Source organism: Cetorhinus maximus, chromosome 21, assembly GCF_964194155.1.
Source record: "Cetorhinus maximus chromosome 21, sCetMax3.hap1.1, whole genome shotgun sequence".
In the NCBI taxonomy this organism is placed as follows: domain Eukaryota; kingdom Metazoa; phylum Chordata; class Chondrichthyes; order Lamniformes; family Cetorhinidae; genus Cetorhinus; species Cetorhinus maximus.
Genome location: NC_135899.1, coordinates 93,768,908 through 93,796,507, shown reverse-complemented (window position 1 = coordinate 93,796,507; position 27,600 = coordinate 93,768,908). Strand labels below are relative to the sequence as shown.

The window sequence follows — 27,600 nt, the reverse complement described above, 5'->3', positions numbered from 1 at the left end:
TTGATCAATATGAGCAGAGCAGATGCTGGGCCAGTCCCTGTGCCTGTCCTGTTCAGGAATCTTCTTCAGCCCCTGTGACCGGTAACGAATGGTACATTTTAAACATTTAAATGTAATTTAATAATAACATTCCTGTGGAAACAGAAAGAGCAAGAGTGCATCCCCTCAACTTCACAATCATAATTTTAAAAGATTTGTTCTTTCACAGGATGTGGGTGTTGCCGGTTAGACCAACATCTGTTGCCAGTCCCATTGACTCCAGTTTTGCTGGGGCTCCTTGATGCCACACTCGGTCAAATGATGCCTTGAAATCAAGGGCCATTACTCTCACCTCACCTCACCTCATAATCTGATCTTCCAAACCCCCTGTTCTGACCCTCCTCCAGCAACCTTCCTTCAGGCTGCTGCCAGCCATGCAAGCAGGTCAACATTTAGCAGGTGCGGCGAGACAGGTAGTGACAGCTCATGGGAAATTGTTAGTGAAACCTAAGGCCCAATTTCAACTGGACTCCCTGGATGAAGTGTGCACTGCCTCTACAAATTTCTATCCCAGATCATCATTGGACACACTCTCATCTGAGAGATTCAGTGTCCTTGATTCCAGGAACTCACAGTGAAACACCACTGTCACCTGTGCCACCAATATGGAGATGTTAATGTAACACCAATGTCTACAGTTCAGTAATAGATAACATACAGAAATTTATGCTTCAGATATGACTATATATATTTTGAATTTCATTGCAATTAACTTGGTTAGAACTTGGAAGGGATTGTGTGAACAAAGTTTTATTGTATTTAAAATGATGGAATTACAAGAAATAGCATTACAAGATGTTATCGTGACAATTAATCAAGTAGATTGCATAAAATACAGGCATGAAGGGGTGGATTTCCATTCAGGTTTTTCCTGCTTATCTGGTGCGGCATTGACAAAAGAAGCGTGAAAATCCTGGAAAAATAGCAGATGTGCTGGATAAACATCAACAACTTCCATCGTTAATTTAACAGTGAGCTGAAAAAACTTGACATTGAACCAAGGGAGATCAGGAGAGGCTGGTTGGTCAAACTTGGTCAAAGAGAAAGGTGTTAGGGTGGGTCTTAAAAGCAGGAAAGAGAAATGAAGAGGGGAGAAGTTTAGGAAGGGAAATGTTTTACGAGATGCAAATTACAATAACAGAAGAGGTCTAAGTTTGTAGATTCACTGTGATGAAAGAATGATTCCTTAAACTAACACTCACTATTGAATAAATGGAGAACATAATCATTGCAAACACAAAAACCGTTCAATAAAGTGGAAAGATTATTTTTTGGAAAATATTGTATCAAAATTGTAGAATCAATATAAGATGGTGAGCCAGAGTCAAAATTCCTCCATTCTGAGGTCACCGAGGCACCATTATCTGGGAGGGTGGGAGTGGAGTTAGAATTTGGGCAAGAACTATTTGTACTTTTGTTGCCTGATCAAACATTCTGCAGGTTTTGGGGATAGGCTCATACCGATTTGTGACAGGTGTATTATGATTCCATGCAAATGAGGAGAATATAACATGATTTCTTCATTTATACTCTGAGCAACATTAGGTAACGTGGATTATGCACATCCTTGAACACAGCGTTGCTAGGAAAACAGAGATATTTCAATGTTAAAAGGCCTCAGTTTCCCAGTAGTTAGTTGACCACAATCAATTCCTAAACAGGAATGCAGCCTCTCAAAAATGGGCCAAATTTTACTTCCAATTTCTTACAGCCAACATTGTAATACTGAGGCTTCACTCTAGCAACAACCTTCCTGAGGTGGGCACTCAGGTGTGCCGTTAATGATTCAGGTTTTCTATCTGATGCAGAATGAAAAATTGCAAAGCATTTTTTGAAATCATTTTATTAGTTTTGAGGAATTTTTTTGAAGTTTACTCAGCACTCCAAAATAATTCCTCCGATGGCAGTTTGTTTATTAGCACTTGGCCTTGCGTTCTAACCAAAAGGTGAAGAAAGATGCAGATACATTTAATTATCTCTGCTAATGGCAGTGGGTGGATTTGGATCATTGCAGATGTATTGAATATTCTGCAAGATTTAGGAGATTTTTTTGTGCAGGTGATGATGGACTGTGAGAATTGAATTACTCCATAGCCCCACCACCATCCTCATCACTAATACCATCAAAATGTTCCCCAGTGAGGCGTAGCACAAAACAAATACAATGCAAAACTCCATCAACATTACCCTGATAATATGTCACATCTGAGGCTTTGATCAAACAGTACAACCACCAGTTCCACACTGCATGTGACCCATGAGACTATCCAAATTCATGTACCAGGACTTTTCTCAACTGAGTGGAAACCTGACTCCAACAATGATATTGAGGCAACGTTGTATAGATCAGGAGAGAGAGAACCTTCTGGAATTAATGTTCATTTTTGTCACTCCTATGTGTTTGAGTGGTGTGGAAAGACTGAATGCTGCTTTGAGGGGAATATCCAAGAACAAGTCTGACTCCTCTTCACATTCCTCCAGTCCGTATGTCACATCATCCAACATCTCCTTGTGCTGATGGCAGATCTGCTCCACCTTTAGTCTGTGAATCTCTCTCCTCAGGCAAATGAGCTTTCGGGCTATCTGATGATCTAATGATTGCATCTCTCTCTGAAAGAATAAAGCAGGTCAATCAATAATTACCAATAAAAATGTAACTACCTTTAAGAGGCAAAGTCAAACCAAATAAATAGAAGGTTAAGATTATTTAATTTGGAAGATGGTTCCATGAACTGCTAATTTGTCAGTATCATAACTTTAGTCAAAGCCAGGTGAAATATGATTTAATCTTTTGGAAATCAGAAGTACAGATCATTATATCTGTGACCTGCAGTTAGAATCCCTGGACTTTAAAGAATAGGAGACCATTTGGTTCAATTTCACCTGTCCTGCCTCTCTGAAAGTACCAACCATTTCGTCCCATACTCTGCTCTTTCCCCAAATCCTTTCAAATTTTGATGCTTTTAATATTTATCAACTTTCCTTCTAAAAGTTGTTAGAGTTTCCGTAACCAGCAGTGTTTCAGCTGGGGAAATCCATGTCCAAACAAATCTGCATGGAGAAAAATTCTCCTAGAACAGCAACAATGCCAACTTGCATTTATATAGTGCCTTTAACATAAAGAAATTCCCAAATGTGTTTCATAAGAACATCACAAATAGGAACAGGAGTAGGCCATACAGCCCCTCGAGCTCCATCAACAATAGGATAATGGCTGATCTGATCTTAGCCTCATCTCCACTTTCCAGCCTGTTTCCCATAACCCAAGACTCGCCTATAGTTCAGAAACCTGTCTTTCTCAGCCTTGAATATAGTCACAGGAGCATAATCAGGCAACCATTGAGAGTGGGCAAAATAACGAGGCATTAGAATACAGTCACCAAAGCTGGGTCAAAGGGGTAGGTTTTAAGGAGCGTCTTAAAGGAGGTGGGAGAGGAGGAGAGGCCTGGATGGCTGAAGGCATTCGGCCACCCATGGTGGGATAGGGAAAGCCGGGATGCACAAGAGGTTGGAATTGGAGGAGCACCGATATCTCAACAAGTTATAAGGCAGAAGGTAGGGAGGAGCGAGGCTATGGAACAACTTCTCCCATTGTTCTTTTAGTGATGATCTTAACTTTCTACTTTCCAGTTACCAGTATCACAGAACAGTAAAATTGTTTTTTCCGTATCTATGTTATTATACTTTTGAGCACCTTAATCAGATCATCTCTTAACCTCTGTTCTAGATAAGAGAGCTCCAGTTTATCTAGTGCCTCCTATAACTAGAACCTCTCATCCTTGACTTATCAAAGTAAATTTCCTCTGCACTCTCCAAGACCTTGACATCTTTCTTAAGCAGGATGCACAAAACAGAGCACAATATAATAACTGCAGCCTACTAACAGATTTAGCATTATAGTTTTACTCTTGTACTTTATTCCCCTTTTTAAAATAAAGGGCCTCAGTTTTTTAAGAACAGTTTTATCGACTTCCCCAACTATAAAGTTTTGTCCGCTTGGGTAGACACAGAGAAATCATTTCTGCTGCTGGGGAATCAAGAAAAAGGAGATAGAATCTTAAAATTAAAGTCAGGCCATCCAGGAGTGAAATCAGGAAGCACTTCTTCACACAAAGGGTAGTAGAAACCTATAATGTTATTCCCCAAAGGCTATGGAAAACTAGGACAATTGGACTTTTCAAGACAAGACTTTTGTTAGTTAAAGGTATCAAAGAGTATGAACAAAAGGTGGGAAAATGGAGTTGAGGGGCAGAATGGCCTCCTCCCCTTCTTAACGTTAGTGCGTGTATAAATCTCATAGTCAATCTGCAATTCTATTCATTTTGAAGTGTAACCATTTGGAGTTTATTTCCCCTTCATATTGTTCCTCTGAAAATATATCACCTCCAATGCCTCTGCAATAAGCTTTATCCAGCATCTATCGACACCAGCTGCCAAACAATGACCTCCATAAAGCATTTTTAGCTCTCTGCGCAGTTAACCATGCTCTCTATTTAAGTGATATCTTCAAATTTTGATACTGTAACCCCACAACATTCATGTCCAGATCATTTTTTATATATTGAGAAGATCAATGATCTTAACAATGATCCGTGAGCATATCACTGTTTATAAAGCTGCAGTCCGGAAGGCATCTTTTAACCATTCTGTCAGCCGCTGGTAGCTCTCTTGCCTCTGAGCTTGTGGGTTCATGTTCCATTCCAGTGACCCGAGAACAAAATCAAGACTAACACTCTAGTGCTGTGCTGAGGGAGTGCTGCGCTGTTGGAGGTGTTATTTTTTTCACATGAGACATTAAACTGAGGCCCTGCCTGCCCTGTCAGGTGGATGTACAAGATCCCACGGCACTATTTCAAAGAAGAGTAGGAGAGTTCTCTTTGGTGCTCTGGAGCCAATATATTTATCCCTTAAGCGACATCACTGAAATAGGTTATCTGGCCATTAACCCATTACTTCTCGTTGCATCTTGGTTTGTGCAAATTGGCTGCTGTATTTCCTACATTACAACAGTGACTACAATTCAAAAGTTCAAAAGTACTTTATTGGCTGAAAGGTACAATAGGCATACAAGTCTTTATTTTTTTATTTGTTTACTTCATTTAGTCAAAGTTCTGGCCATGCCGAATCACTCTTTAATGGTTTTTTTTATTGATAACCTAATGGAATAATCTAAGAAAAATCAGCAATATTTAACAATGGCAATGATTTCTATTTCGTAGTCAGAAAGTTCAGCTATGGAACGGGGAAGGGAGAGAGAAATTGAATCTTAGGAAATAAATTCTACATTAACCACCCCTCTCCCTGAAAGAGATTACTCTATTTCTCCGGGTTCCATATTTACACTGATCTTAACTTTATTTGCATTCAGGTTGTTAAATTTGAACAAATATTCATAGCCAATGCAATAAAAAGCTGCATCTGTTCATACAGATAGTATATCTCACCTTGTGCAGACCGGCACCTGATCAATGCAAAGTGCTATTTAATGTTCACTATGTGTAAAATAGCCTCCTAAGATATATGTGCAAATGCACAAATGTTAATAATAAAAACAATATTAATTAGATAGTTTTGAAAACCTCACATGAGCCTCAACTGACTCAAGATGCCGCCTGACCTGCTGAGTGTCTTCAGCGTGTCCTTGAAGAGACCATGTTTGTTTTAGCTTAGGATGGATTGGGGTGCTCCCATTCATGCACTAGCACACACGCCAACCTTCAGCATTTGATACTGACAATTGGCATTTTTGGTGCTTGGTCCAGTTAAATTCAGGCCCCTCTCCTCTCAGTGCCACTCCTAAAAAACATAAGGTCAAGGAGCAAGAGTAGACCATTTGGCTCCTCGAGCTTCCTCTGCCATTTGATAAGATCATGGCTGATCTTCCACATCAACTCCACATTGCTGTCCACTTATCCCCATATTCCGTGATGCGCTTACAGTCCAAAAACTATTGACGACAGCCTTGAATATACTCATTGACTGAGCGTCCAAAACACTCTGGATAGACAATTCCAAGGATTCACAACCCTCTGAGTGGTGTGATCTGTAGCTGGGCCAGCTAACCTGGGAAGGAGTGCAGAGGCAGCCACAGGGACTGTCGGTTGCAGAGGCCGGTTGTTTAAAAGACCTGCCCACTTGGGTGCTGTTAGACTTCATCCCAGTTAAAATAAAAACAGAAAGGCCCTCCCACCCTCACCCCTCACAGCCCCTCACCATCTACCAACTGCCCATGCCCCATCCATGAAACCTCATGCCCCTTACCCATCCTCTATGGCCCCTCATGCCCACATGCCAAGGTATGGCCCCGTGCACCCCCTATGGCCCCTCAAGCCTCCCATGCCAAGGTATGCCCCTTAAACAACCCCTAAGGCCACTCATACACCCCATTCCAAGCTATGGCACTTCCATTCCCCTTTGCACACTATACACTGAATTAAAGCAATGAACCCTATAGTGACAGTAGGGTATGTTAAAAAAAAGCTCTAAACAAAGCTGTCATTCATTGATAACTTTCTGCTCTCTTACAAAAAAACTCATTTTTATTACAACCCAATAAAAGTGTCGATCATTCAGACCCTTTAAAGTTTCAATGGTAGAAACTGCTAGCATTTGAAACCTCTTAGCCTTGTGTAAATAAACTGTGCAATTGTCAGCATAGATCAGAGAGCTAGAGCTCTAAAACAAAGAATGGTTTCCCTGGGGCTCAGGTGTTTCAGCAGGCTAATGGGCTTCTGGGCTCTCAGCCAAGCCTCATTATGTATTTTTGGCTGAGCCACGGAGCACTGAAAACCTGGTCTGACTCCATGAGGGTTGCGGAGGACTAGGGCATGCCTGTCTCCAAATGGAGCCAGCTAGGTCGAGAGTGCAGGATGGAGGGTCATGGCCCACACCAGCACACACCCTTAAAAGGCACTACTAAAAATCAGAAACCCTGGAAATGGGGGTCAGCAATCCTGGAATTTGGGTTCTGGCTGCCATTTTAAAGGGCTCCTGAGTCATCCTGATTTGGTGAAATTCCAGGCCTGTAGGTCTAATTTTAACTCTGTTGAAATGAATGGGTTTTGAGTGAGTTCAAATCTCATCCAATTATGAATGCGAGAGGAGGACTCCGAGGCAGGCAGTCAGCAGCACCTAGAGGAGAGTGCGAGAGGAGGGCTCTGGGACAGGCAGTCAGCAGCACCTAGAGGAGTCGGGAGTTGAAAAGGAGTGTGAGAGGAGCCGGGAGTTGAAGAGAAGCGCAAGAGGAGTCAGGAGTTGAAGAGGAGCGCGAGAGGAGCCAGGAGTTGAAAAGAAGCATGAGAAGAGTCAGGAGTTGAAGAGGAGCGTGAGAGGAGCCAGGAATTGAAAAGGAGCATGAGAGGAGTCGAGAATTGAAAAGGAGCACGAGAGGGGCTGGGAGTTGAAGAGAAGCGCAAGAGGAGTCGGGAGTTGAAGGGAAGCTGGGAGAGCAGGGGTGACTGAGGGAGTTCGGTGAGGAGGGAATGAGGTGATCCTTTGAGTACCATGAGTACGGCCGGGTAAGCATTTACTACTTTTATTGCTTATAGTTTTTAAGGACTTATTTTGTGAGTCATCGTTTGTAGGGGCTATATTCTGTAACAACGAGGAGCAGGGAAGAAGGGCCTGAGAGTAATTGATATTAAGTATCTTCCAAAAGGTTTAATTTAATTTAAAGGGGTAAGTCATGGCAGGAGAGCTCAAAGCTATGGCGTGCTCCTCCTGTTCTATGTGGGAAGCCGGGCACATTTTCAGTGCCCGGGGCCAGCATGTGTGCAGGAAGTGTCTCCAGCTGCAGCTCTTGGAAGCCTGGGTTTTGGAGCTGGATTGGCGGCTGGGTACACTGTGGAGCATCCACGAGGTGGAGAGTATCGTGGATAGCACGTATAGAGAGGTGGTCACACCACAGGCAGGAAGGGAATGGGTGACCACCAGGCAAAGCAAGAGGACTAGGCAGGCAATGCAGAAATCTCCTGTGGCTATTCCTCTGCAAAACAGATATACCACTGTTGGGGGGAATGGCCTCTCAGGAGAAAGCAGCAACAGCCAAATTCGTTGCACCACGGTTGGCTCTGCTGCACAGGAGAGGAGTAAAAAGTGTGGGAATGCAATAGTTATAGGGGATTCAATTGTAAGGGGAATAGATAGGCGTTTCTGTGGCCGCAAACGAGACTCCAGGATGGTATGTTGCCTCCCTGGTGCTAGGCTCAAGGATGTCTCAGAGCGTCTAGAGGACATTCTGAAGGGGGAGGGTGAACAGCCAGTGGTTGTGATACACATTGGTACAAACGACATAGGGAAAAAAAGGGATGAGGTACTAAAAGCAGAATATAGGGAGTTAGGAAATAAGTTGAAAAGTAGGACATCAAAGGTGGTGATCTCAGGATTACTACCAGTGCCACGTGCTAGTCAGAGTAGAAATAGCAGGATATATCGGATGAATACATGGCTGAAGCGATGGTGTGAGGGGGAGGGTTTCAGATTCCTGGGACATTGGGACCAGTTCTGGGGGAGGTGGGACCTGTACAAACTGGACGGGTTACACCTGGGCAGGACTGGGACTGATGTCCTAGGGGGAATATTTGCTCGAGTGGATGGGGAGGGTTTAAATTAAAATGGCAGGGGGATGGGAACCTATGCAAGGAGTCAGAGAAAGGGGAATCAAGGACAGAAAGGGGAATAAGAAAAGTGATAGGCGGAGAAATCAAGGGCAAGAATCAAACAGGGCCTCAGTGAAAAATAGTGGGAACAGGACAAGTAATGTTAAAAAAACAAGCCTTAAGGCTTTGTGCCTTAACGCGAGGAGCATTCGCAATAAAGTGGACGAATTAACCACGCAAATAGATGTAAACAGGTATAATATAGTCGGGAAGACAGAGACATGGCTGCAGGATGACCAGGGATGGGAACTGAACATCCAGGGGTATTTAATATTTAGGAAGGACAGACAAAAAGGAAATGGCGGTGGAGTTGCATTTTGGTTAAAGAGGGAATTAACGCAATAGTGAGGAAAGATATTAGCTCTGACGATGTGGAATCTGTATGGGTAGAGCTGAGAAACATTATGGGCAAAAAACATTAGTGGGGGTTGTATATAGACCCCGAAACTGTAGTGGTGATGTTGGGAATGGCATTAAACAGGAAATTAGAGACGCAGGCAATAAAGGAACATCTGTGATTATAGGTGACTTTAATCTGCATATAGATTGGGCAAATCAAATTAGTAATAATACAGTAGAGGAGGAATTCCTGGAGTGTATACAGGATGTTTTTCTGGACCAATGCATTGAGGAACCAAAGAGAGAACAGGCCATCTCGACTGGGTATTGTGTAATGAGAAAGGAATAATTGGCAATCTAGTTGTGCGAGGCCCCTTGGGGATGAACGACCACAATATAATAGAATTCTTTTGAGTGACGTATTTGATTCTGAGATTTGGGTCCTGAATCTTAATAAAGGAAACTACGATGATATGAGGCGCGAGTTGGCTCTGATGGATTGGGTAACGTTACTTAAAGGGATGACGGTGGATAGGCAATGACAAACATTCAAAGAGCACATGGGTGAACAGCAAACAATTGTTTATTCCTGTCTGGCACAAAAGTAAAATAGGAAAGGTGGCCAAATCATGGCTTACAAGGGGAATTAGCGATGGTATTAGATGCAAGGAAGAGGCATACAGATTGGCCAGAAAAAAACAACAGACCTGAGGATTGGGAGCAGTTTAGTATTCAGCAAAGGAGGACCAAGGGATTGATTAAGAAGGGGAAAATAGAGTACAAGAGTAAGCTTGCAGGGAACATAAAAACCGACTGTAAAAGTTTCTATAGGTATGTGAAGGGAAAAAGATTGGTGAAGACAAACGTAGGTCCCTTACAGTCAGAAAAAGGGGAATTTATAATGGGGAACAAAGAAATGGCTGACAAACTAAATACATACTTTGGTTCTGTCTTCACAAAGGAGGACACTAATAACATACCAGAAATGTTGGGGAACACAGGGTTTAGTGAGAGGGAGGAACTGAAAGAAATCAGTATTAGTAGAGAAATGGTGTTGGGGAAATTGATGGAATTGAAGGCCGATAAATCCCCAGGGCATTATAATCTACATCCCAGAGTACTTAGGAAGTGGCCCTAGAAATAGTGGATGCATTGGTGGTCATCTTCCAAGATTCTATGGACTCTGCAACAGTTCCTACAGATTGGAGGGTAGCTAATGTAAACCCACTATTAAAAAAGGGAGGTAGAGAGAAAACAGGGAATTATAGACCAGTCAGCCTGACGTCCATAGTGGGGAAAATTTTAGAGTCCATTATAAAACATTTGATAGCTAAGCACATGGAAAACAGTGGCAGAATCGGACAGAGTCAGCATGGGTTTATTAAAGGGAAATCATGCTTGACAAATCTACTGGAATTCTTCGAGGATGTAACTAGTAGAGTTGATGAGGGGGAGCCAGTGGATGTGGTTTATTTGGACTTTCAGAAGGCTTTCGACAAAGTCCCACATAAGAGATTAGTGTGTAAAATTAAAGCGCATGGGATTGGGGGTAGTGTATTGAAATGGATAGAAAACTGGTTGACAGACAGGAAACAAAGAGTAGGAATAAATGGGTCTTTCTCCGAATAGCAGGCAGTGACTAGTGGGGTACTGCAGGGATCGGTGCTGGGACCCCAGTTATTCACAATATATATTAATTATTTAGATGAGGAAATAAAATGTAATATCTCCAAAGTTGCAGATGACACAAAGTTGGGTGGGAGGGTGAGCTGTGAGGAGGATGCAGAGATGCTTCAGTGCGATTTGGACAAGCTGAGTGAGTGGGCAAATGCATGACAGATGCAGTATAATGTGGATAAATGTGAGGTTATCCATTTTGGTAGCAAAAACAGGATTATTATCTGAATGGCTATAAATTGAGAGAGGGGAATGTGCAATAAGACCTGGGTGTCCTTGTACACCAGTCACTGAAGGTAAGCATGCAGGTGCAGCAGGCGGTAAAGAAGGCAAATGGTATGTTAGCCTTCATAGCCAGAGGATTCGAGTACAGCAACAGGGATGTCTTGCTGCAATTATACAGGGCCTTGGTGAGACCACACCTGGAATATTGTGTGCAGTTTTGGTCTCCTTATCTGAGGAATGATGTAGTTGCTATCGAGGGAGTGCAGCGAAGGTTTACCAGACTGATTCCTGGGATGGCGGGACTGACATATGAGGAGAGATTGAGTAGATTAGGATTATATTCGCTGGAGTTCAGAAGACTGAGGGGCGATCTCATAGAAACCTATAAAATTCTAACAGGACTAGACAGGGTAGTTGCAGGAGATGTTCCCGATGCTGGGGGAGTCTAGAACCAGGGGTATGTCTGAGGATATGGGGTAGACCATTTAGAACTGAGATGAGTAGAAATTTCTTCACCCAGAGAGTGGTGAGCCTGTGGAATTCGTTACCACAGAAAGTAGTTGAGACCAAAACATTGTATGTTTTCAAGAAGGAGTTAGATATAACTCTTGGGGTGAAAGGGATCAAAGGATATGGGGAGAAAGCGGGAGCAGGCTATTGAGTTGGATGATCAGCCATGATCATAATGAATGGCAGAGCAGGCTCGAAGGGCCGAATGGCCTACTCCTGCTTCTAGTTTCTATGATTCTATGTGTCTTGACTACCCAGTCAGCATCTACCATGTCAAGCCCTCTCACATTTCATTCTCAGAAACACAGGAGAGTATAGGCCATTCTACTCAGTTAATGGAAGTGGTCCCAGCTTCTACATATCGTGGGTAGGAATTCTCGCAAGGCAAATTCCTGCTTATATTCTGTAGCAAGTATAATCACTTTGAGTGAAGTTTGTTGAGGAGCAGTCTAAGTGGAGCGGGATGGAGAAGGAATGAATGGATAGCAAAAAGCAGCAAGACAGAAACTGAGAGTTGTGTTTTGGGGTGGGCAAGGAAGGAGAGTGCAGGTAGGGAGAAGGAAAGTGCCAACACAGTGAAGTTGGAGGAGCAGCTGAGTGATCAGAACAGGAACTGGAAGCCAGCTTGGACTGAGAGCTTTGAAGCGGGAAACGAGTGTAGACTTGAGCCAGGTGGATAAGGGGCAGGTTGCCAACATCAAGCTGAGCAAAGGCAGAAGATTGTCAGTTTGCCTCCTGTTATATAGCCCAATACCCAGCTTGGTGTAAAGTGTCCATTATCTACCCCCAATACCCAAACTCATTTAGCCTTCTATTAAGGACATTGGACTAGAGAATCGGGCGGCCGATCTGCTACCGCCTGTTTACACAACACCAAAGTTGAATTTTACCTAAATGCTCTCTTGTATTGGAAGAAGAGAGATAGGATTCAATGGTAATCTCTCTTTTACCTATTGAGATGTTAAAATGATTGAATGCACCCAGTCAGAATTGGATAGGGCGTCTCTCCAACCTCAGTCTGGGACCAAATGTGGCTTTAGTAACTATCCAAATGGAAAATCAAACTTCACTCGATCCCAATCCCTCTGAACCTAAATAAACACAGTTATCAAACTTCCCTCCCTTCCTCTCGTAACTACATCTTATCTCCACAAATTTTAATTTTCTTGTTAAATGAGCTGCGATTCTGTTTGGTTATCTATTGGCTCCTGCTGGAGTGTGCAAGTGTGAGGACTGGAAAGATCAAACAATAATCAAAACAGCCCAGAATAGCGGCCAGAAAGGAATAGAGGACCCAAAAAAAAAATGTAAAAGTTGATGCTTAGGTGCGAACAGTTTGCGAATGTCCAGAAGTGACAGACAAACAAAAACCCAACTCACAAGTGACAGTGTAACTTGGGTTTAAACGTTCTGACTGCCGGACACTTTGTCAAAACATAGCTTTTTTTTATTAAGTGTGTTGATTCCGAAAGTTCCTGAGCGCGGATCTCAAACACTTTGAAAGCCCAGTGAGTGGGAGCAGGGCTGTGGGATTGTGTGTGGGAGCGAGTCTCCTCTCAGGCGGCCAGCAAGTAACAGCCTGCCTGCCACAATGGCACTGGCACTGGGATCAGAGCAGACAGTGAATCAGTGAGCAAAACAGCTCAAAGGCTTACAAATCAGGAGGGTTTGTCTGGGCGGGGAACGACAATGAGATGATTCATTTCTGATTGATGTTAGGACAGGCAGATCATGGAAAGGTGCTGGAAAAGGTAAAACAACTGGAAAGATTTAGTTCCCAAAGTTAGAAAAACACTCAGACGCCTTCAGATAAAGATGATTAGACTCCACGTGAGTGCATCACATTGCCATTTTTTTAATAAAATTAATGCTTTGAAGATATTTGCCAAAGGCAGAAACGGTGATCAGTTATTGCATTACTTACAAGTTCTTTTCTGAGCCAGTCTAGAGCCTCGCCAATGTTTGCAAAGCCGCAGATGTTGGTGCGAGAGATGTCGCCCTTGTTGCTCTGTCCCGGTGACAGGTTGGTGTTTCGGTCACTTTCCCCTCCCGGCTGAGAGTCGCTCCGCTCTCCGGTTTTCCAGGGCTGACTCTCCAGCTTTTCCTTCCATTCCGCGAACGATGGTCTCCTGGTCTGGAGTTTTAGTTTCGCTGTCAGCGCTTTGACTCGGCTGAGGTGATCATCCGGCTCCAGCTCGCTCCCCGCGGGTTCAGGATTCAGTGAGAGAGACATCTGTCCCCCCAATCCAGGCTGCACAGTGGGATGGTAAAAGCTGAGAGCGGGCTACACTTTATAGCTGCCTGTTATTATTTAACAGAGCCGCCCAGTCATCTTAAAGGGACCACACCGAGCCCTTTGGAACATCTAACCAGCACCAAATAAAGATTCAAAATAACTCACATAATTTTACCTTTAAATTTCTACATTAACCCTATCGCTTTTTTTGGGGATGTTTGTTCCAAAAACTCGGTCTTTACTTCCCCTCCTTTCTCTCTCAACTTTTCCGTTTGTTTTTTTCACCAAAGTTTTTCACCATTTGCATTTCACATTCAAATCATTTATTCACTAACTGTCTCTGATATATTCCCCCTCCCCTCGGCGAAACATGTTGCTGCACTTTTAGTAAGATATTGAATATTTTAGTCTAATTTTATGTAATTTCCTTCTGCAATATGTCGTAATCAAATAATGTAGGAAAAGTTCAAATGTGTCGTTTCATTCATTATCCAATTGATGTTTTATCAGATTTTGGAAGTTGCCAAATTGAGGGATACTCTCTTCATATCACTGAAAGGTCAGGATTTTTTATTCATTCACAGGATCTGGGTATCACTGGCTGGGCCAGCATTTATTGCCCATCCCTAATTGCCCTTGAGAAGGTGGTGGTGAGCTGCCTTCTTGAACCGCTGCAGTCCATGTGGTGTAGGTACACCCACAGTGCTGTTAGGAAGGGAGTTCCAGGATTTTGACCCAGTGGCAGTGAAGGAACAGTGATATATTTCCAAGTCAGGATGATGTGTGGCTTGGAGGGGAACTTCCATGTGGTGGTGTTCCCATGCATCTTCTGCCCTTGTCCTTCTAGGTGGCAGTGATCGTGGGTCTGGGAGGTACGGTCTAAGGAGCCTTTGTGAGTTGCTGCAGTGCATCTTGTAGATGGTACACACTGCTGCTACTGTGCGTCGGTGGTGGAGGGAGTGAATGTTTAAGTTGGTGGATGGGATGCCAATCAAGTGGGCTGTTTTGTCTTAGGTGGTGTTGAGTTCCTTGAGTGTTGTTAGAGCTGTGGAAGTGCAAAGGGAAAATAAAAGAAAAATGACTGCATATGAACCAGTCAGGAATTGGGACCTGAACAAACTATTTTGGGCTTATTAAAGAATAACGAAATCCAGTATAATACCTTTGACAAGATTATGTTAGATGCATCTTGTACAAGAAACACACACCAGGCAGCGCATTTGCTCACTGAGCCATTAAAAGAGCATAAGATCATAAGAAATAGGAGGAGTAGGCCATTCAGCCCATCAAGCCTGCTTCACCATTCAACAGGATCATGGCTTAACTGACATGTGGCCTTAACTTCACTTCCCCTCCTGCCAATAGCAAGAAAAATGATTTTCCTAAGCGAACATTAACTTTTCTGAAGCCCCTGGCAAACTGCCACTGTTGCCTGATACTGAACAATGGCTTTAAGTGCATATTTTTTACAGTGTTAAAGTGGACCGTGTTTCCACTTGAACAGCCTTCACTCACTGTCAACTTCACAGCTAATTCTGTGGAAGAGTAGGTAGCGATTAAAATTGATTAAAATGAGCCAGTGATCCAAACTGATCTCAGCCAAGGTGATTATTGGGATATTGGCATTAGACTCAGTGTCCAGGACTAACGAGGAGAAAAAAACTTCCTGAGCTCTCCTGGTTCTGACTGCCAAGGTTTTCTAACTTCAAATGACAATTTCAATGAGCAGCGAATTCCCTGGAATGTTTGTTTGTGACTAGAGAACGTTCTGTTTTTATGACAACCCTCCTTTAATCCTGGGATTATGAAAATGTTACAATGGTTGTCTGAAGCACTTATATTCACTTTGATAGTGCTTACTTAAAATTATAACAGAACATTGAAATAATGGAATAATGGAAAACATTTGCGAATTCCATCAGAATTTTAAGTCAGCTTAAAGAGCTCTATGTACAAAAACATTCAGGCAGTATCTGTGATTATATATTTATTACAAATCACTTGTTGCAAAAATATACTTTTAGCAAAATGTCAGGTAGCAAAGGAGTTGAAACCTTAACCAGACGGATCCCTGACTGTGCAAACTTTATAATCGTATACAGAAGATACTTATCGGTAACAATCCAAAATGGAGAGAAATGGCTCCACTTTCAACAGTTGAGCAAAAGTATATGTTCTATGGAATGTGAAGAAATGCATAAGAAAAGTGCTCTTTTAAACCAGGGCTCCTATTAGTATTCATAACAAAGTAAATGAATTGATGGCCCACATTGAAGTAAATAAATATTATCTGATAGCAATTACAGAGATGCGGCTGCAGGACGACGAAGATTGAGTTCTTAATATTGAAGGGTACATGACATTGAAGAAGAATAGGAAGCCAGGTAAAGGCGGAGGGGTAGCACTGTTAATCAAAGAGGGCACTGGTGCAATAGTTAGAGATGACCTTGGTTCAGGAGATCAGGATGTAGAATCGGTTTGGGTGGAGATGAGAAATGGTAGGGGAAAAAAGTCATTAATGGGAGTGGTCTACAGGCCCCCTAACAGTAACCACAGTGTAGGACAAAGTATTCAAGAGAAAGTACTGTGTGCTTTTGATAAAGGGACGTCAATAATCATGGGTGATTTTAATCTACACATAAACTGGAAAAATCAGATTGGTAGTAATAGCCTGGATGAAGAGTTCTTAGAATGCTTTCGAGATAGTTTCTTAGAACAGCATGTTCTGGAACCAACCAGAGAGTAGGTTATATTAGACTTGGCATTGTGTAATGTGACAGGATGAATTAATGACCTCAGAGTAAAGGCAGCCCTAGGTAGCAGCGACTACAATATGATTGAATTTTACATCCAATATGAAAGGGAGAAGGGTGAGTCTAAGACTAGTATCTTAAACTTAAATAAGGGCAACTATGTGGGCATGAAAGCTGAGCTAGCTGAAGGGAACTGGGAACTAGGCTAGAGGATAGATCAATAGAGAAGCAGTGGCAGATATTTAAGGGGGTATTTCAGAATATTCAGAATAAGTACATTCCTACTATAAAGAAAAATTCTAAGGGGAGGGCCCACCATCCGTGGTTAACTAAAGATGTTACGAAAAGCATCAAACTTATGGAAAAAGCATACAACTCCGCAAAGATGAGTGGCAGGACAGACGATTTGGCAGAATATAAAGAATAGCAGAGAATGACTAAAAAGTTAATCAGGAGAAAGAAATTAGAGTATGAGAGGAAGCTAACTAGAAATGTAAAAACGGATAGCAAGAGTTCCTACAGGTATTTAAGAAGGAAAAGAGTCAGTAAAGTGAGTGTTGGTCCTCTAGAGTGTGACAGTGGGGAGTTAATAGTAGATAATAAGGAAATGGCAGAAGAAATGAACAAGTGTTTTGCTTCTGTGTTCACTATAAAGGATACAAAAAATGTTCCAGTAATAGCTGCAAATCAGGAGGTAAATGTGAGAAAGGAACTTGGTGAAATTTAAATCACTAGGGAAAGGGTACTGAGCACATTGACGGAGCTGCAGGCTGACAAGTCCTTGGGGCCCTGGTGATTTTAATCTACACACAAACTGGAAAAATCAGATTGGCAGTAGTAGCCTGGATGACATCCTAGGGTCTTAAAAGAGGTGGCTAACGAGGTAGTCGATGCGCTAGTGTTAATTTTCCAAAATTCGCTAGATTCTGGAAACGTTCCATCAGATTGGAAAGTAGCAAATATAACCCCCCTATTCAGGAAGGGAGTGAGGCAGAAAAAAGGAATCTATAGTCCAGTTAGCTTGACGTCTGTCATGGGGAAGTTATTGGAATCGATCATTAAGGAGATTATAACTGGGCACTTAGAAGAGTTCAAGGCAATAGGGAAGAGTCAGCATGGTTTTGTGAAAGGAAAATCATGTTTAACCAATTTATTGGAGTTTTTTGAAAGAGTAACATGCGCAGTGGATAAAGGGGAGCCTGTAGATATACTGTACTTGGATTTCCAGAAGGCATTTGATAAGGTGCCATATCAAAGATTATTATGGAAAATAAAAGCATATGGTGTAGTGGGTAACATATTAGCATGGATAGAAGATTGGCTGGCTGGCAGAAAGCAGAGAGTATACATAAATGGGTCTTTTTCTGATTGGCAGGAAATGACTAGTGGAGTCCCATCGTGATCTGTACTGGGGCCCCAACTTTCTACGATTAACATCAATGATTTAGATGAGGGGGGTGAAGACTTGGTAGCTAAATTTGCAGATGCCACAAAGATAGGTAGGAAAGTATGTTCTGGAGAGGACATGAGGAGGTTGCAGATGGATATAGATAGATTGAGTGAGTGGGCAAAGATCTGGCAAATGGAGTTTAATGTGGGAAAATGTGAATTTGTTCACTTTGGCAGGAAGAACGATAAAGCAGAGTATTACTTAAATGGAGAATGGCTGCATAATTCTGAGGTGCAGAGGGATCTAGGTGTTCTAGTACATGAATCACAAAAAGTTAGTATGCAGGTACAGCAAGTAATTAAGAAGGCCAAAGGAATACTATCCATTATTACGAGAGGAATTGGACATAAAAGTAATGATGTTATGCTTGAGTTATACAGGGCATTGGTGAGACCGCACCTCGAATACTGTGAGCAGTTTTGGTCTCCTTATTTAAGGAAGGGTGTAAATGCATTGGAGGCGGTTCAGAGGAGGTTTACTAGATTGCTACCTGAAATGAGTGGGTTGTCTTATGAAGAAAGGTTGGACAGACTGGGCTTGTTTCCACTGGGGTTTAGAAGAGTGAGGGGTGATTTGATTGAAGTATACAAGATCCTGAATGGCCTTGACAAGGTGGACGTGGAAAGGATGTTTCCTCTTGTGGGTAAATCCAGAATTAGGGGGCACTGTTTTAAAATTAGGGGTCACCCTTTTAAGGCAGAGATGAGGAAAAAAGTTTTCTCTCAGAGGCTTGTGTGACTTTGGAATTCTCTGCCAGAGAAGGTGGTGGAGGCGGAGTCATTGAATATTTTTAAGGCAGAGGTAGATAGATTCTTGTCAGGCGAGGGAATCAAAGGTTATCGGGGTTAGATGGGAATGTGGAAGCAATAACCTTATTGAATGGTGGAGCAGGTCGAGGGACCAAATGGTTTACTCCTGCTCCTATTTCTTATGTTCATATGTTCTTATGTTCTAAAGCATCATCATCAGCATCATCAGCAACAGCAATAACTTATATTTATATAGGGCCTTTAATGTCATGGAATGTCCCAAGGTGCTTCACATGCAGCATTAGAAAATAATGTATGAATCTGAGCTGCATAAGGAGATATTAGGTCAGATGCCCAAAAGTTTGGTCAAAGGTGTGCCTAAAAGGAGGAAAGTGAAGTAGTGCGGCAAAGAGGTGTAAGGAGGGGATTCCAGAGCAAAAGGCTCGGAAACTCAAAATTGGGAATGCACAAGAGGACTGAATTGGAGGAACACAGATAACACAGAGGGTTGTGGGACTGGAGAAGATTACAGAGCTAGGTAGGTGCAAGGCCATGGAGAGATTTGAAAGCAAGGATTAAAATTTTATAATCAAGACCGGGAGCCAATGTGGGTCAGTGGACTCAGGGGCAATAGGCAAACAGGACTTGCTGTTAGTTAATACACAAACAGCAGAGTTTTGGGTGGTGTCAAGGTGATGGAGGGTAGAATGTGGGCAGCCAATCAGGAATGTGTTGGAGTAGTTGAGTTTAAAGGTAACAAAGTCATAGATGAGAATTTCAGCAGCAGATGAGCTGAGACAGGGGAAATGCCAGGCAATGTTATGGAGGTGGGAAAAGGCAGTCTTTGTGATGTCCCTTACAGTATAAGAAGCAGGTTAAGATTTTGTGGAATGAAAAGAATTCGAACAATATACTCACTGGATATGAAGCAGACTCCCTCCCTGTCTCTCATACACATCTGCACTCAGGATCAGAATGGGAAGAACAATGCGGTACATAGCACTGCATTTGTAAAACTCACTAAAACCATACTGCCAGTTCAAGAGGAAGAAAGGTAACCACTCCAAACCCACAGATATTCATCACGCACATTGACCAAACCATGGACACTGACTGCAGAGGTTGACCATGGAGACTGACCATGGAAACTACAACCGCATTTTTCTCTACCACATTGTAAGTGCCCAAACCAAAGTACCATTTCCCAGCCCGCAACATTGCAATAACATGCACAGCCACACAAAGACAACAAATCACCATGAAAACACATCAACATCACAGGATCCAGATGTCACCCAGCTAAGGTTAAATAATAAATGATGTTTGATCTACATTTACACTATTCTTCTTCAGGTGCCATGTTTTACACCACTGACCATAGCTCTCCAACTTCCATGGTCCATTATAGCAGCCAACATCTTGATGTTGTTCTCAAATCTTGTATCTGTTCTGCTCTTTAAACTGTCAGTGTATTTCCTCCTTTGTCTCCCTCTTGCTGTGCTGTCCTCAATTTTCCCACTCACTACCAGATGTTCCAGTTTGTCTCTCTGAAGGGCATGTCCAAAGAATTGTAGTTGTCTCTTGGTGATCACCTGCAAAAATTCTTCTTGCCTTTCTACTTTCCTCAAAACGTCCTCATTTGTTGTGTGCATCATCCAACTAATCCCCGTCATATGTCTCAGAAACTATGGGCAGAATCATCCATGCCAGCTGGCGTCGGGTGTGTTTGGTGATGTGAGCGGACAACATGTCGAGAAGACCTAATATTGGTTTCATGACTTTGTGAAACCAGTTTGTGATTGTCCACTCAGCCCGTCGATGGTCGGTCATGTTTCCCACCACCTGGTAGTGAGTGGGAAAATTGAGGACAGCACAACAAGAGGGAGACAAAGGAGGAAATACACTGACAGTTTAAAGAGCAGAACAATATAAGATTTGAGAACAACATCAAGATGTTGGCTGCTATTATGGACCATGGAAGTTGGAGAGCTATGGTCACTGGTGTTGTAAAAGATGGCACCTCAAGAAGAAGAATAGTGTAAATGTAGATCAAACATCATTTATTATTTAACCTTAGCTGGGTGACATCTGGATCCTGTGATGTTGATGTGTTTTCATGGTGCTTTGTTGTCTTTGTGTACCTGTGCATGTTATTCCATTGTTGGGAGATGGTACTTTGGTTTGGGCACTGACAATGTGGTAGAGAAAAATGGGTCATGTTTCCCACCATTGGACGTCAGGAACCTCATTGTAATATGTCACTGTATCATTATAAGGCTAGCCCGCCGGACTCATTCCCCCCACCCTGCAAGATCACCCACCCATGTCGGCGTGACAGCATGCCAACATGTTTCACGAGAGCACATATATGGCGTGCACTTGACGTGCTGCACTTTGAAGGGAGCTCGGAGGTGAGTGCACAGTAACATTGCGAAGTGCTCACCAGGGCCACCTGTTGGACTTCAAGGTTGAGGCGCAATGGGTGGGGGGAAAAGGCTGCTCTGTGGTTGAAGGTAGCGAACAAGCACATGCGGGGATGGGCAAGGGAAGCAGCCACGCATTAGGGAAACCTTGTATAAAGTGACCATTCCCCTGCAGCTGAGACAGTTCAGACACAGCCACATTGACATGGTTAGAGTCGGGCCTCTAGCTTGTCTGTCCACTCAAGCAACACAGAGGCATGACAATGTCACCAAGTGCTGCAGAGCTTTTCACCCTCAGGTACAGACTGCAAATTAATGGGCGTTTTATTGGACTGCAGAACAATTGGATGACTGGGCACATTGTACAATCTCCTTGCTAAAGCTGTCCGTGGAGCAGTCACTGGTGGAGGTGCTCACAGCCCCTTGAAATATCATCATCACAGTTTGGACCAGTCTCCCCCATGGTTCAAGCTAACAGTGCAGCCTTGCAGTGTGGGTTAGGAGAATGCCTGTGCCTGAGCTGAGAGCACAGCCGGCAGTCCAATGGGCAAAGCTGCCGCCAATCGGTCAGGAGGAGTGGGGCGGAGGAAGGTGGGGTTTTGGGCAGCCATGCAGCACATTAAACTCTGGCCAACCAAGTGGTGGCCAACACTCTCTGGGATGCATTAAGGGGCCTTTAGACGTAACCAAGAGAGGTTCTTAGTACACCCAAGCTAACCCATGCGTCTCTCTCTTTCATCCTGCAGGAGGAGTATATCAGGATCATGGAGTCTAGTGACCTAGCTGTATGCCTTGTGGCATACAGAGAACAGAGACAATGGAGAAGAGAGTGACTGGCTGCGCAGAGGGAGGAGTAGCATCCTCTGGAAGAATGGGTGGCTGGGGCTCTGCACAGGTCGCCTAAGAGCCACAGTGAGCCATCGCTGGTTGGCACTTAGCTAGACCTGGGGTCTATAGAATGAATGCCTTTCATTCCTGCAGATGACCAAGGGTCAGTATTGCCGAAGACTGCGCATGTCTAGGGAACTGGTCGATCACATCTGCCAGCTACTGCAGGATTTGGTGCCACACGGGCATGGATGGCATACACTGCCAGTGGTCATGAAAGTGACCACAGTGCTCAATTTCTATGCCAGTGGCTCATTTCAGGGCTCCACAGGTGACCTCTGTGGGATATCACAAGCCTCCACCCACAAATGCATCCATGAGGTCACGGATGCCATCTTTACGCGGGCACACAACTTTGTGCATTTTGCCCAGGACCAGGACAGCCAGGATGCAGGAGCGATTGGATTTGTCCAGATCTCAGGTTTCCCACAGGTGCAGGGTGCCATCGACTGCACTCACATGGCACCCAGATCTCCATCGCAACATGTGGGTCTTCCATTCGCTGCATGTGCAGCTGGTGTGTGACCACCACAAACGCATCCTGCAGGTCTGCGCACAGTTTCCAGGGACTGTCCACGACTCCCACATTCTCAGTCAGTCACAGATCCCAGCAGTCTTCCAGGGTCCACAGAAGCTGCAGGGTTGGCTTCTCGGGGACAAGGGCTACCCACAGAGGCCGTGGCTGATGACACCCGTGCGGCGGCCTCAGACTGCAGCAGAGTGACGCTATAATGAGGCTCATGCTGAAACTCGCTACTTGGTGGAGCAGACCATCGGGATGCTGAAGATGAGGTTCCAGTGCCTGGACCGGTCTGGTGGGGCCCTGCAATACAGTCCACAGAGGGTGTCACACAGCGTCGTCTGCTGCACCCTTTACAACCTGGCACTGCAACGGGGAGAGGAGCTGGCTGAGGAGGAGATATAGGAGCTGGAAGTCTCCTCCAATGAGGAGGATGTCAATGAGGATGAGGGTGAGCGGGTTCTCGGCGGTGACGATGATGGCAATGAGGCTTTCGCACTGGCCAGATGAGTCAGGCACACTCAGGAGGCCCTCATAGCTGCTAGATTTGTGGAGGATGATGACGATATGCAGTGAGGTGACACCATAGATCCTCACATTGCATCAATGAATGTTTGACTCCAGTCTGGCTAATGGCAGCGTGAATACCCTCTGTGAGAATGAGGATGATGACAACATGCAGTGAGGACACTCCATAGATCTTCACATAGCCTCTGAGAATGTCTGACTCCTGTCTGGCAGACGGCAGCTCACTTGAGCTCTGTGATCAGGCTATCAAACTTTAAAAGCATCTGATCCTTTGTCCGCCTTCAGCGCCTGACCCCTTCAGGAGCACTGGTCACAGATGCTGAAGAGATGGGGGGCCAGCCCCACCTTAAAGATGCTGAGAACATACAGAGAGAATGAGGGAACTCTGTGACACCTGCCCACGACATTCTGGCAGCAATGACCAGCACCGTCGAGGTGTAGGCATCAGTAATGTGTCCAGTGAGTGTGGGGCTGGACCATCACTGTGGTCTGAGGCTGCACAGAGCACAGGGAAGAGGCCCTGGACTGAGACACCTGCCTTTATCTTGTGCAGAAAGGTTTCACATCTGAGTGACAAGAACACTGCTCATCAGAACAAGGAGCCACAGACAGGGAGACATTCTTGGGAGTTTATTAACAATAGTGAACATTATGTACAAGTGATTAACACCCGTGCCCAGGCTGTGCAACTATATCTTCTTAACCTTCCTAACCCTGTCTTGGTGCTCCCCGGACATCCACAGCAGAGGTGGAGGCAAACTGCTGACTGTGACGCCCTGTCTGTGGATCAGACAGTGCGATGTTCTCACCAGATTGTGATCCCGAGGCTACTCTAAAGCTAGGTCCCACCAAAGTGTGTGTCTCTGCGCTGGTGGAGGGTGTGGGTGACGCTGTGATGGGACTTCAGGGAGGGTGTCTTCAGATTCCTCTTCAGAGGTTTCCTCGGGGCTTGATTGGAGGCTCTGGGTCATGGACTCTGTCGGCTGTTTCCCAGATGTGCCTGTGAAAGCAAGGGGGGATAATTAGTGCCTGGCAGTGGCCTGTGAAAGAGGACACATCACTCACAGCATGGTTATCTGATGGATGTTGCACTGCTGGATCCTCACTTGGTAGAGCAGCGCCGACCTCACCGTCAGCACAGGACCGGTCCAGATCATCGCCAGCCAGCTGGATGGCTCTGTTTTCAAAGTCTGTGAGGACCTTGATTTTAGTCATTCCTCCACTGCTAAGTGACCTCTTGCTCTTGTGAGCCAGTTTGTCCTGCATAAATAGAGATGAGTGAGTGTATCAGGACTCCTGCCAGGCCAGATGATTAGTATGCCTGGCCTGTGTGGGTGGTGAGTGGTCCCATCGACGGGATGAGGACAATGAAGGTGTGTATGAGAGAGTGAATAGTGATGTCCCTTGCACTGACAGTGAGTGAGGGCCCTGTGGATGTGTGATGGGTTTGTGAGTTGAGAGTGATGAACGGAATGGTTTACCTTGGCTGAACAGAGGAGATCATTCATCTTCTTGAGGCACTGGGTGACTGTCCTCTTTGGCAGAGTGTTGGCACTGACCACCGATACCACCGCCTCCCAAGCTGGTTCACACTGCGTAACATGCAAACTCATGAATGGGCCTAAGGCCGTCACTTTCAGCCCTGCAATGTTCCCAGTCTACCTCAGATTACCCTGGAAGGACAAGGTATCTAAAAAATGTGAGCAACAGGTGAAGCTAGCTGTTTCACACTGCTACTATGCAGTAGCAACACGAGTGGGTATTCGCCACTAACAGGATGCTGCTGTCAAGCCAAAAAAGATGTTCTGCCCATCACACAAATGAGTGATGTGGTCAGTGCCAGTGTGATGCGAGGTATGTAGGCTGTACATCCCAAAGGCTGGTGGATCATATCAAACAGCATCTCCCAGCTGCTGTTCGCAATGGGCAACGTACAGACTGTACCCAACCAGCCCGTACTTACTAAACTCAAATCACAGTGTCCAACATTAGATGTGATTTCACAATTGGACAACATTTGCTAAATAATCCTCAATGTGCTAAGAATTATGCTGAAAAATAATTTAAGATTGTCAGTCAGGCTCACAGTGTGGTACATTTACATGTACTGGAAGCTGCATATATTAATACACGGGACCCTGTTCTTTGCAGACAGAAAGAACATGTACACACATTGCGCCTGTTTCAGCTAAACAAAATAAGTGACAGCCTTTCACTGACTCATTCCTCAGGGACCTTGACCAATCAGAGTCAAGCTGCCTGGTTTAAATTTCAAACAATGCTTGACAGTTAACCGTCAGTCACCATCAGTCGCCACCAATTGCCAACCAATCAGCTCTCTCTTCACATAGAGTATAAATTGTTGTTTCCCTCTTTATATTGATATTCTTGCGAGTGTCATAATGAATGCAAGACAAAAAACTCAGACATGTCTCTTTTCTCAGCAACAGAAAAATTTCATTCTTGCTATTTAAAATGAATTGATAAAAATTCTCAATGATCACCTTGAAAAGTGAACATTCAAATACATTACCCAAAGACTCAGGTTTTTGTTTTATCAAGGACACGCATTAAATATCAAATAAAAAATATCATGGGCTGAATTTTCCCCCCGTTGGGGGGGTGGGGGGCGGTTGTGCAGGGGCGGGAGCGAGCGCAAACCAGATCGGCGCCCCCAATCGGGGCCGCACCACCATTTTATGTAGGCGGGGCCAATTAAGGCTCGCCCAGCGTGACGCCCGCCCAGAAGCGCTGAGCACTCCCTGTGCGGACGGTGGGGGGGGATTCCCTGGTCCGCGTATGTGCGCGAAAGAGCACAGAAATCTCCCTGAGGCACCTCTGAGCCTCAGGAAGATTAGTTTAAGTTTTAAACATCTGAATAAAGTAAATAGAAACTTTTAAAACATGTCAATGAATTTTTAAAATTTTTTTAATTGAATTTTAAAGCACTTCATGAAACCTCATCCCGCCCGGATATTTTGCTTATATAAAATCAGAAAATGGTTACAACACAGGAGGCCATTTGGCCTGTTCTGTCTGTGCCAGCCCTCTGTGAGAGCAACTCACTGAGTCCCACTTCCCTATCTTTTCATCATAGCCCTGCAAATTTTCTCTTCAGGTAATTACCCAATTCCCTTTTGAAACCCATGGTTGATTCTACCTCCAAAGATTGGCTGAGTAGTGGATAGTGTAGAGGATAGTCATAATCTCCAAAACGATGTAGGTGGGTTGGTGGAGTGGGTGGTAAAGAGGCAGATGGATTTTAACATAGAGAAGTGTGAGGTCATACATTTAGGGAGGTCAAATAGTTACAGGGATTACAAAATAAATGGGAATATACTAAGAGGGGTAGATGAAGTGAGAGATCTTGGCGTACAAGTACACAGGTCCCTGAAGGCAGCAGTTCAAGTAGACAAGGTTGTAAAGAAGGCATATGGAATGCTCTCCTTCATTGGCAGAGGTATAGAATATAAAAATAAGGATATAATGTTGGAATTGTATAAAACACTGGTGAGGCCACAACTGGAGTATTGTGTGCACTTCTGGTCACCACATTACAGGAAGGATGTAATAGCTCTGGAGAGAGTGCAGAGGAGGTTTACAAGAATGTTGCCAGGGTTAGAAAAGTGTAGCTATGAGGAGAGATTGGATTGGTTGGGGTTATTTTCCTTAGAACAATGAAGGCTGAGAGGTGACTTGATTGAGGAGTACAAAATTATGAGGGGAATAGATAGAGTGGACAGGATAAAATTGTTTCCCTTGATGGAGAATTCTAGAACCAGGGGTCATAGATTCAAGATAAGTGGCAGAATGTGTAGGGGGGACATGAGGAAGAACTTTTTTACGCAGAGGGTAGTGGCTGTCTGGAATTCGCTGCCCAAGTTGGTGGTAGAGGCAGAAATTTTAAACTCTTTTAAAAAGTACCTGGATCTGCACCTTAAGTGCTGGAAGCTGCAGGGCTATGGGCCGGGTGCAGGAAGGTGGGATTAGAAAGGGCACCTGGGTGTCCTTTGGCTGGCATGGACAAGATGGGCCAAATGGCCTTCTTCTGTGCTGTAACTTTTCTATGGTTCTATGGTTCCACCACAGGCAGTGCAATGCGAATCCTACCCACTCACTGCCTAAAAACAATTTTCCTCATGTCACCTCTGGTTCTTTTGCCAATCACTTTAAACTAGTGTCTGCTGGTTCTTGACCCTTCTGCCAATGAGAACAGTTTCTCCTTATCTACCTTGTCCAGATCCCTCATGATTTTGAACATCTCTATCAAATCTTCTCTCAACCTTCTCTTCTCCAAGGAGAACAATCCCAGCTTCTCCAATCTATCCAAGTAACTGAAGTCCCTCATCCCTGGAAACCATCTCATAAATCTTTTTTGCAAACTCTCTCAAGCCTTCACATCCACCCTAAAGTGTGGTGCCCAGAATTGGGCACAGTACTCTAGATGAGGCTGAACCAGTGTTTCATAAAGGTTCGTCCTAACTTCCTTGCTTTTGTATTCTATGCCTCTATTTATAAAATCCAGGATTCCATATGCCTTTTAACCACTTTCTAACAACCCTGCCACTTTCAATGGTTTGCCCGCATATAAGCTCGGAACCTCTGC

The 27,600-nt window shown here is 44.1% G+C and overlaps 1 protein-coding gene across 2 annotated transcripts; it reads right to left on the bottom strand.

The window, feature by feature from the left end:
* Window positions 1–773: 773 nt before the first annotated feature.
* fam167b (family with sequence similarity 167 member B) lies at window positions 774–27,424 on the bottom strand. Of its 2 annotated transcripts, XM_078567495.1 has the most exons (3): window positions 27,419–27,424; window positions 13,372–13,705; window positions 774–2,649 (listed from the first exon to the last, which is right to left on the bottom strand). In XM_078567495.1, exons 2-3 carry the CDS (start codon window positions 13,678–13,680, stop codon window positions 2,386–2,388), a joined length of 573 nt encoding a protein of 190 aa, XP_078423621.1. In that variant the 5' UTR covers window positions 13,681–13,705; window positions 27,419–27,424; the 3' UTR covers window positions 774–2,385. The 2 variants fall into 2 exon arrangements, with proteins under 2 accessions (XP_078423621.1, XP_078423622.1); XM_078567496.1 differs by lacking the exon at window positions 27,419–27,424 and having other exon boundaries at window positions 13,372–14,005.
* Between the last annotated feature and the right edge of the window lie 176 nt (window positions 27,425–27,600).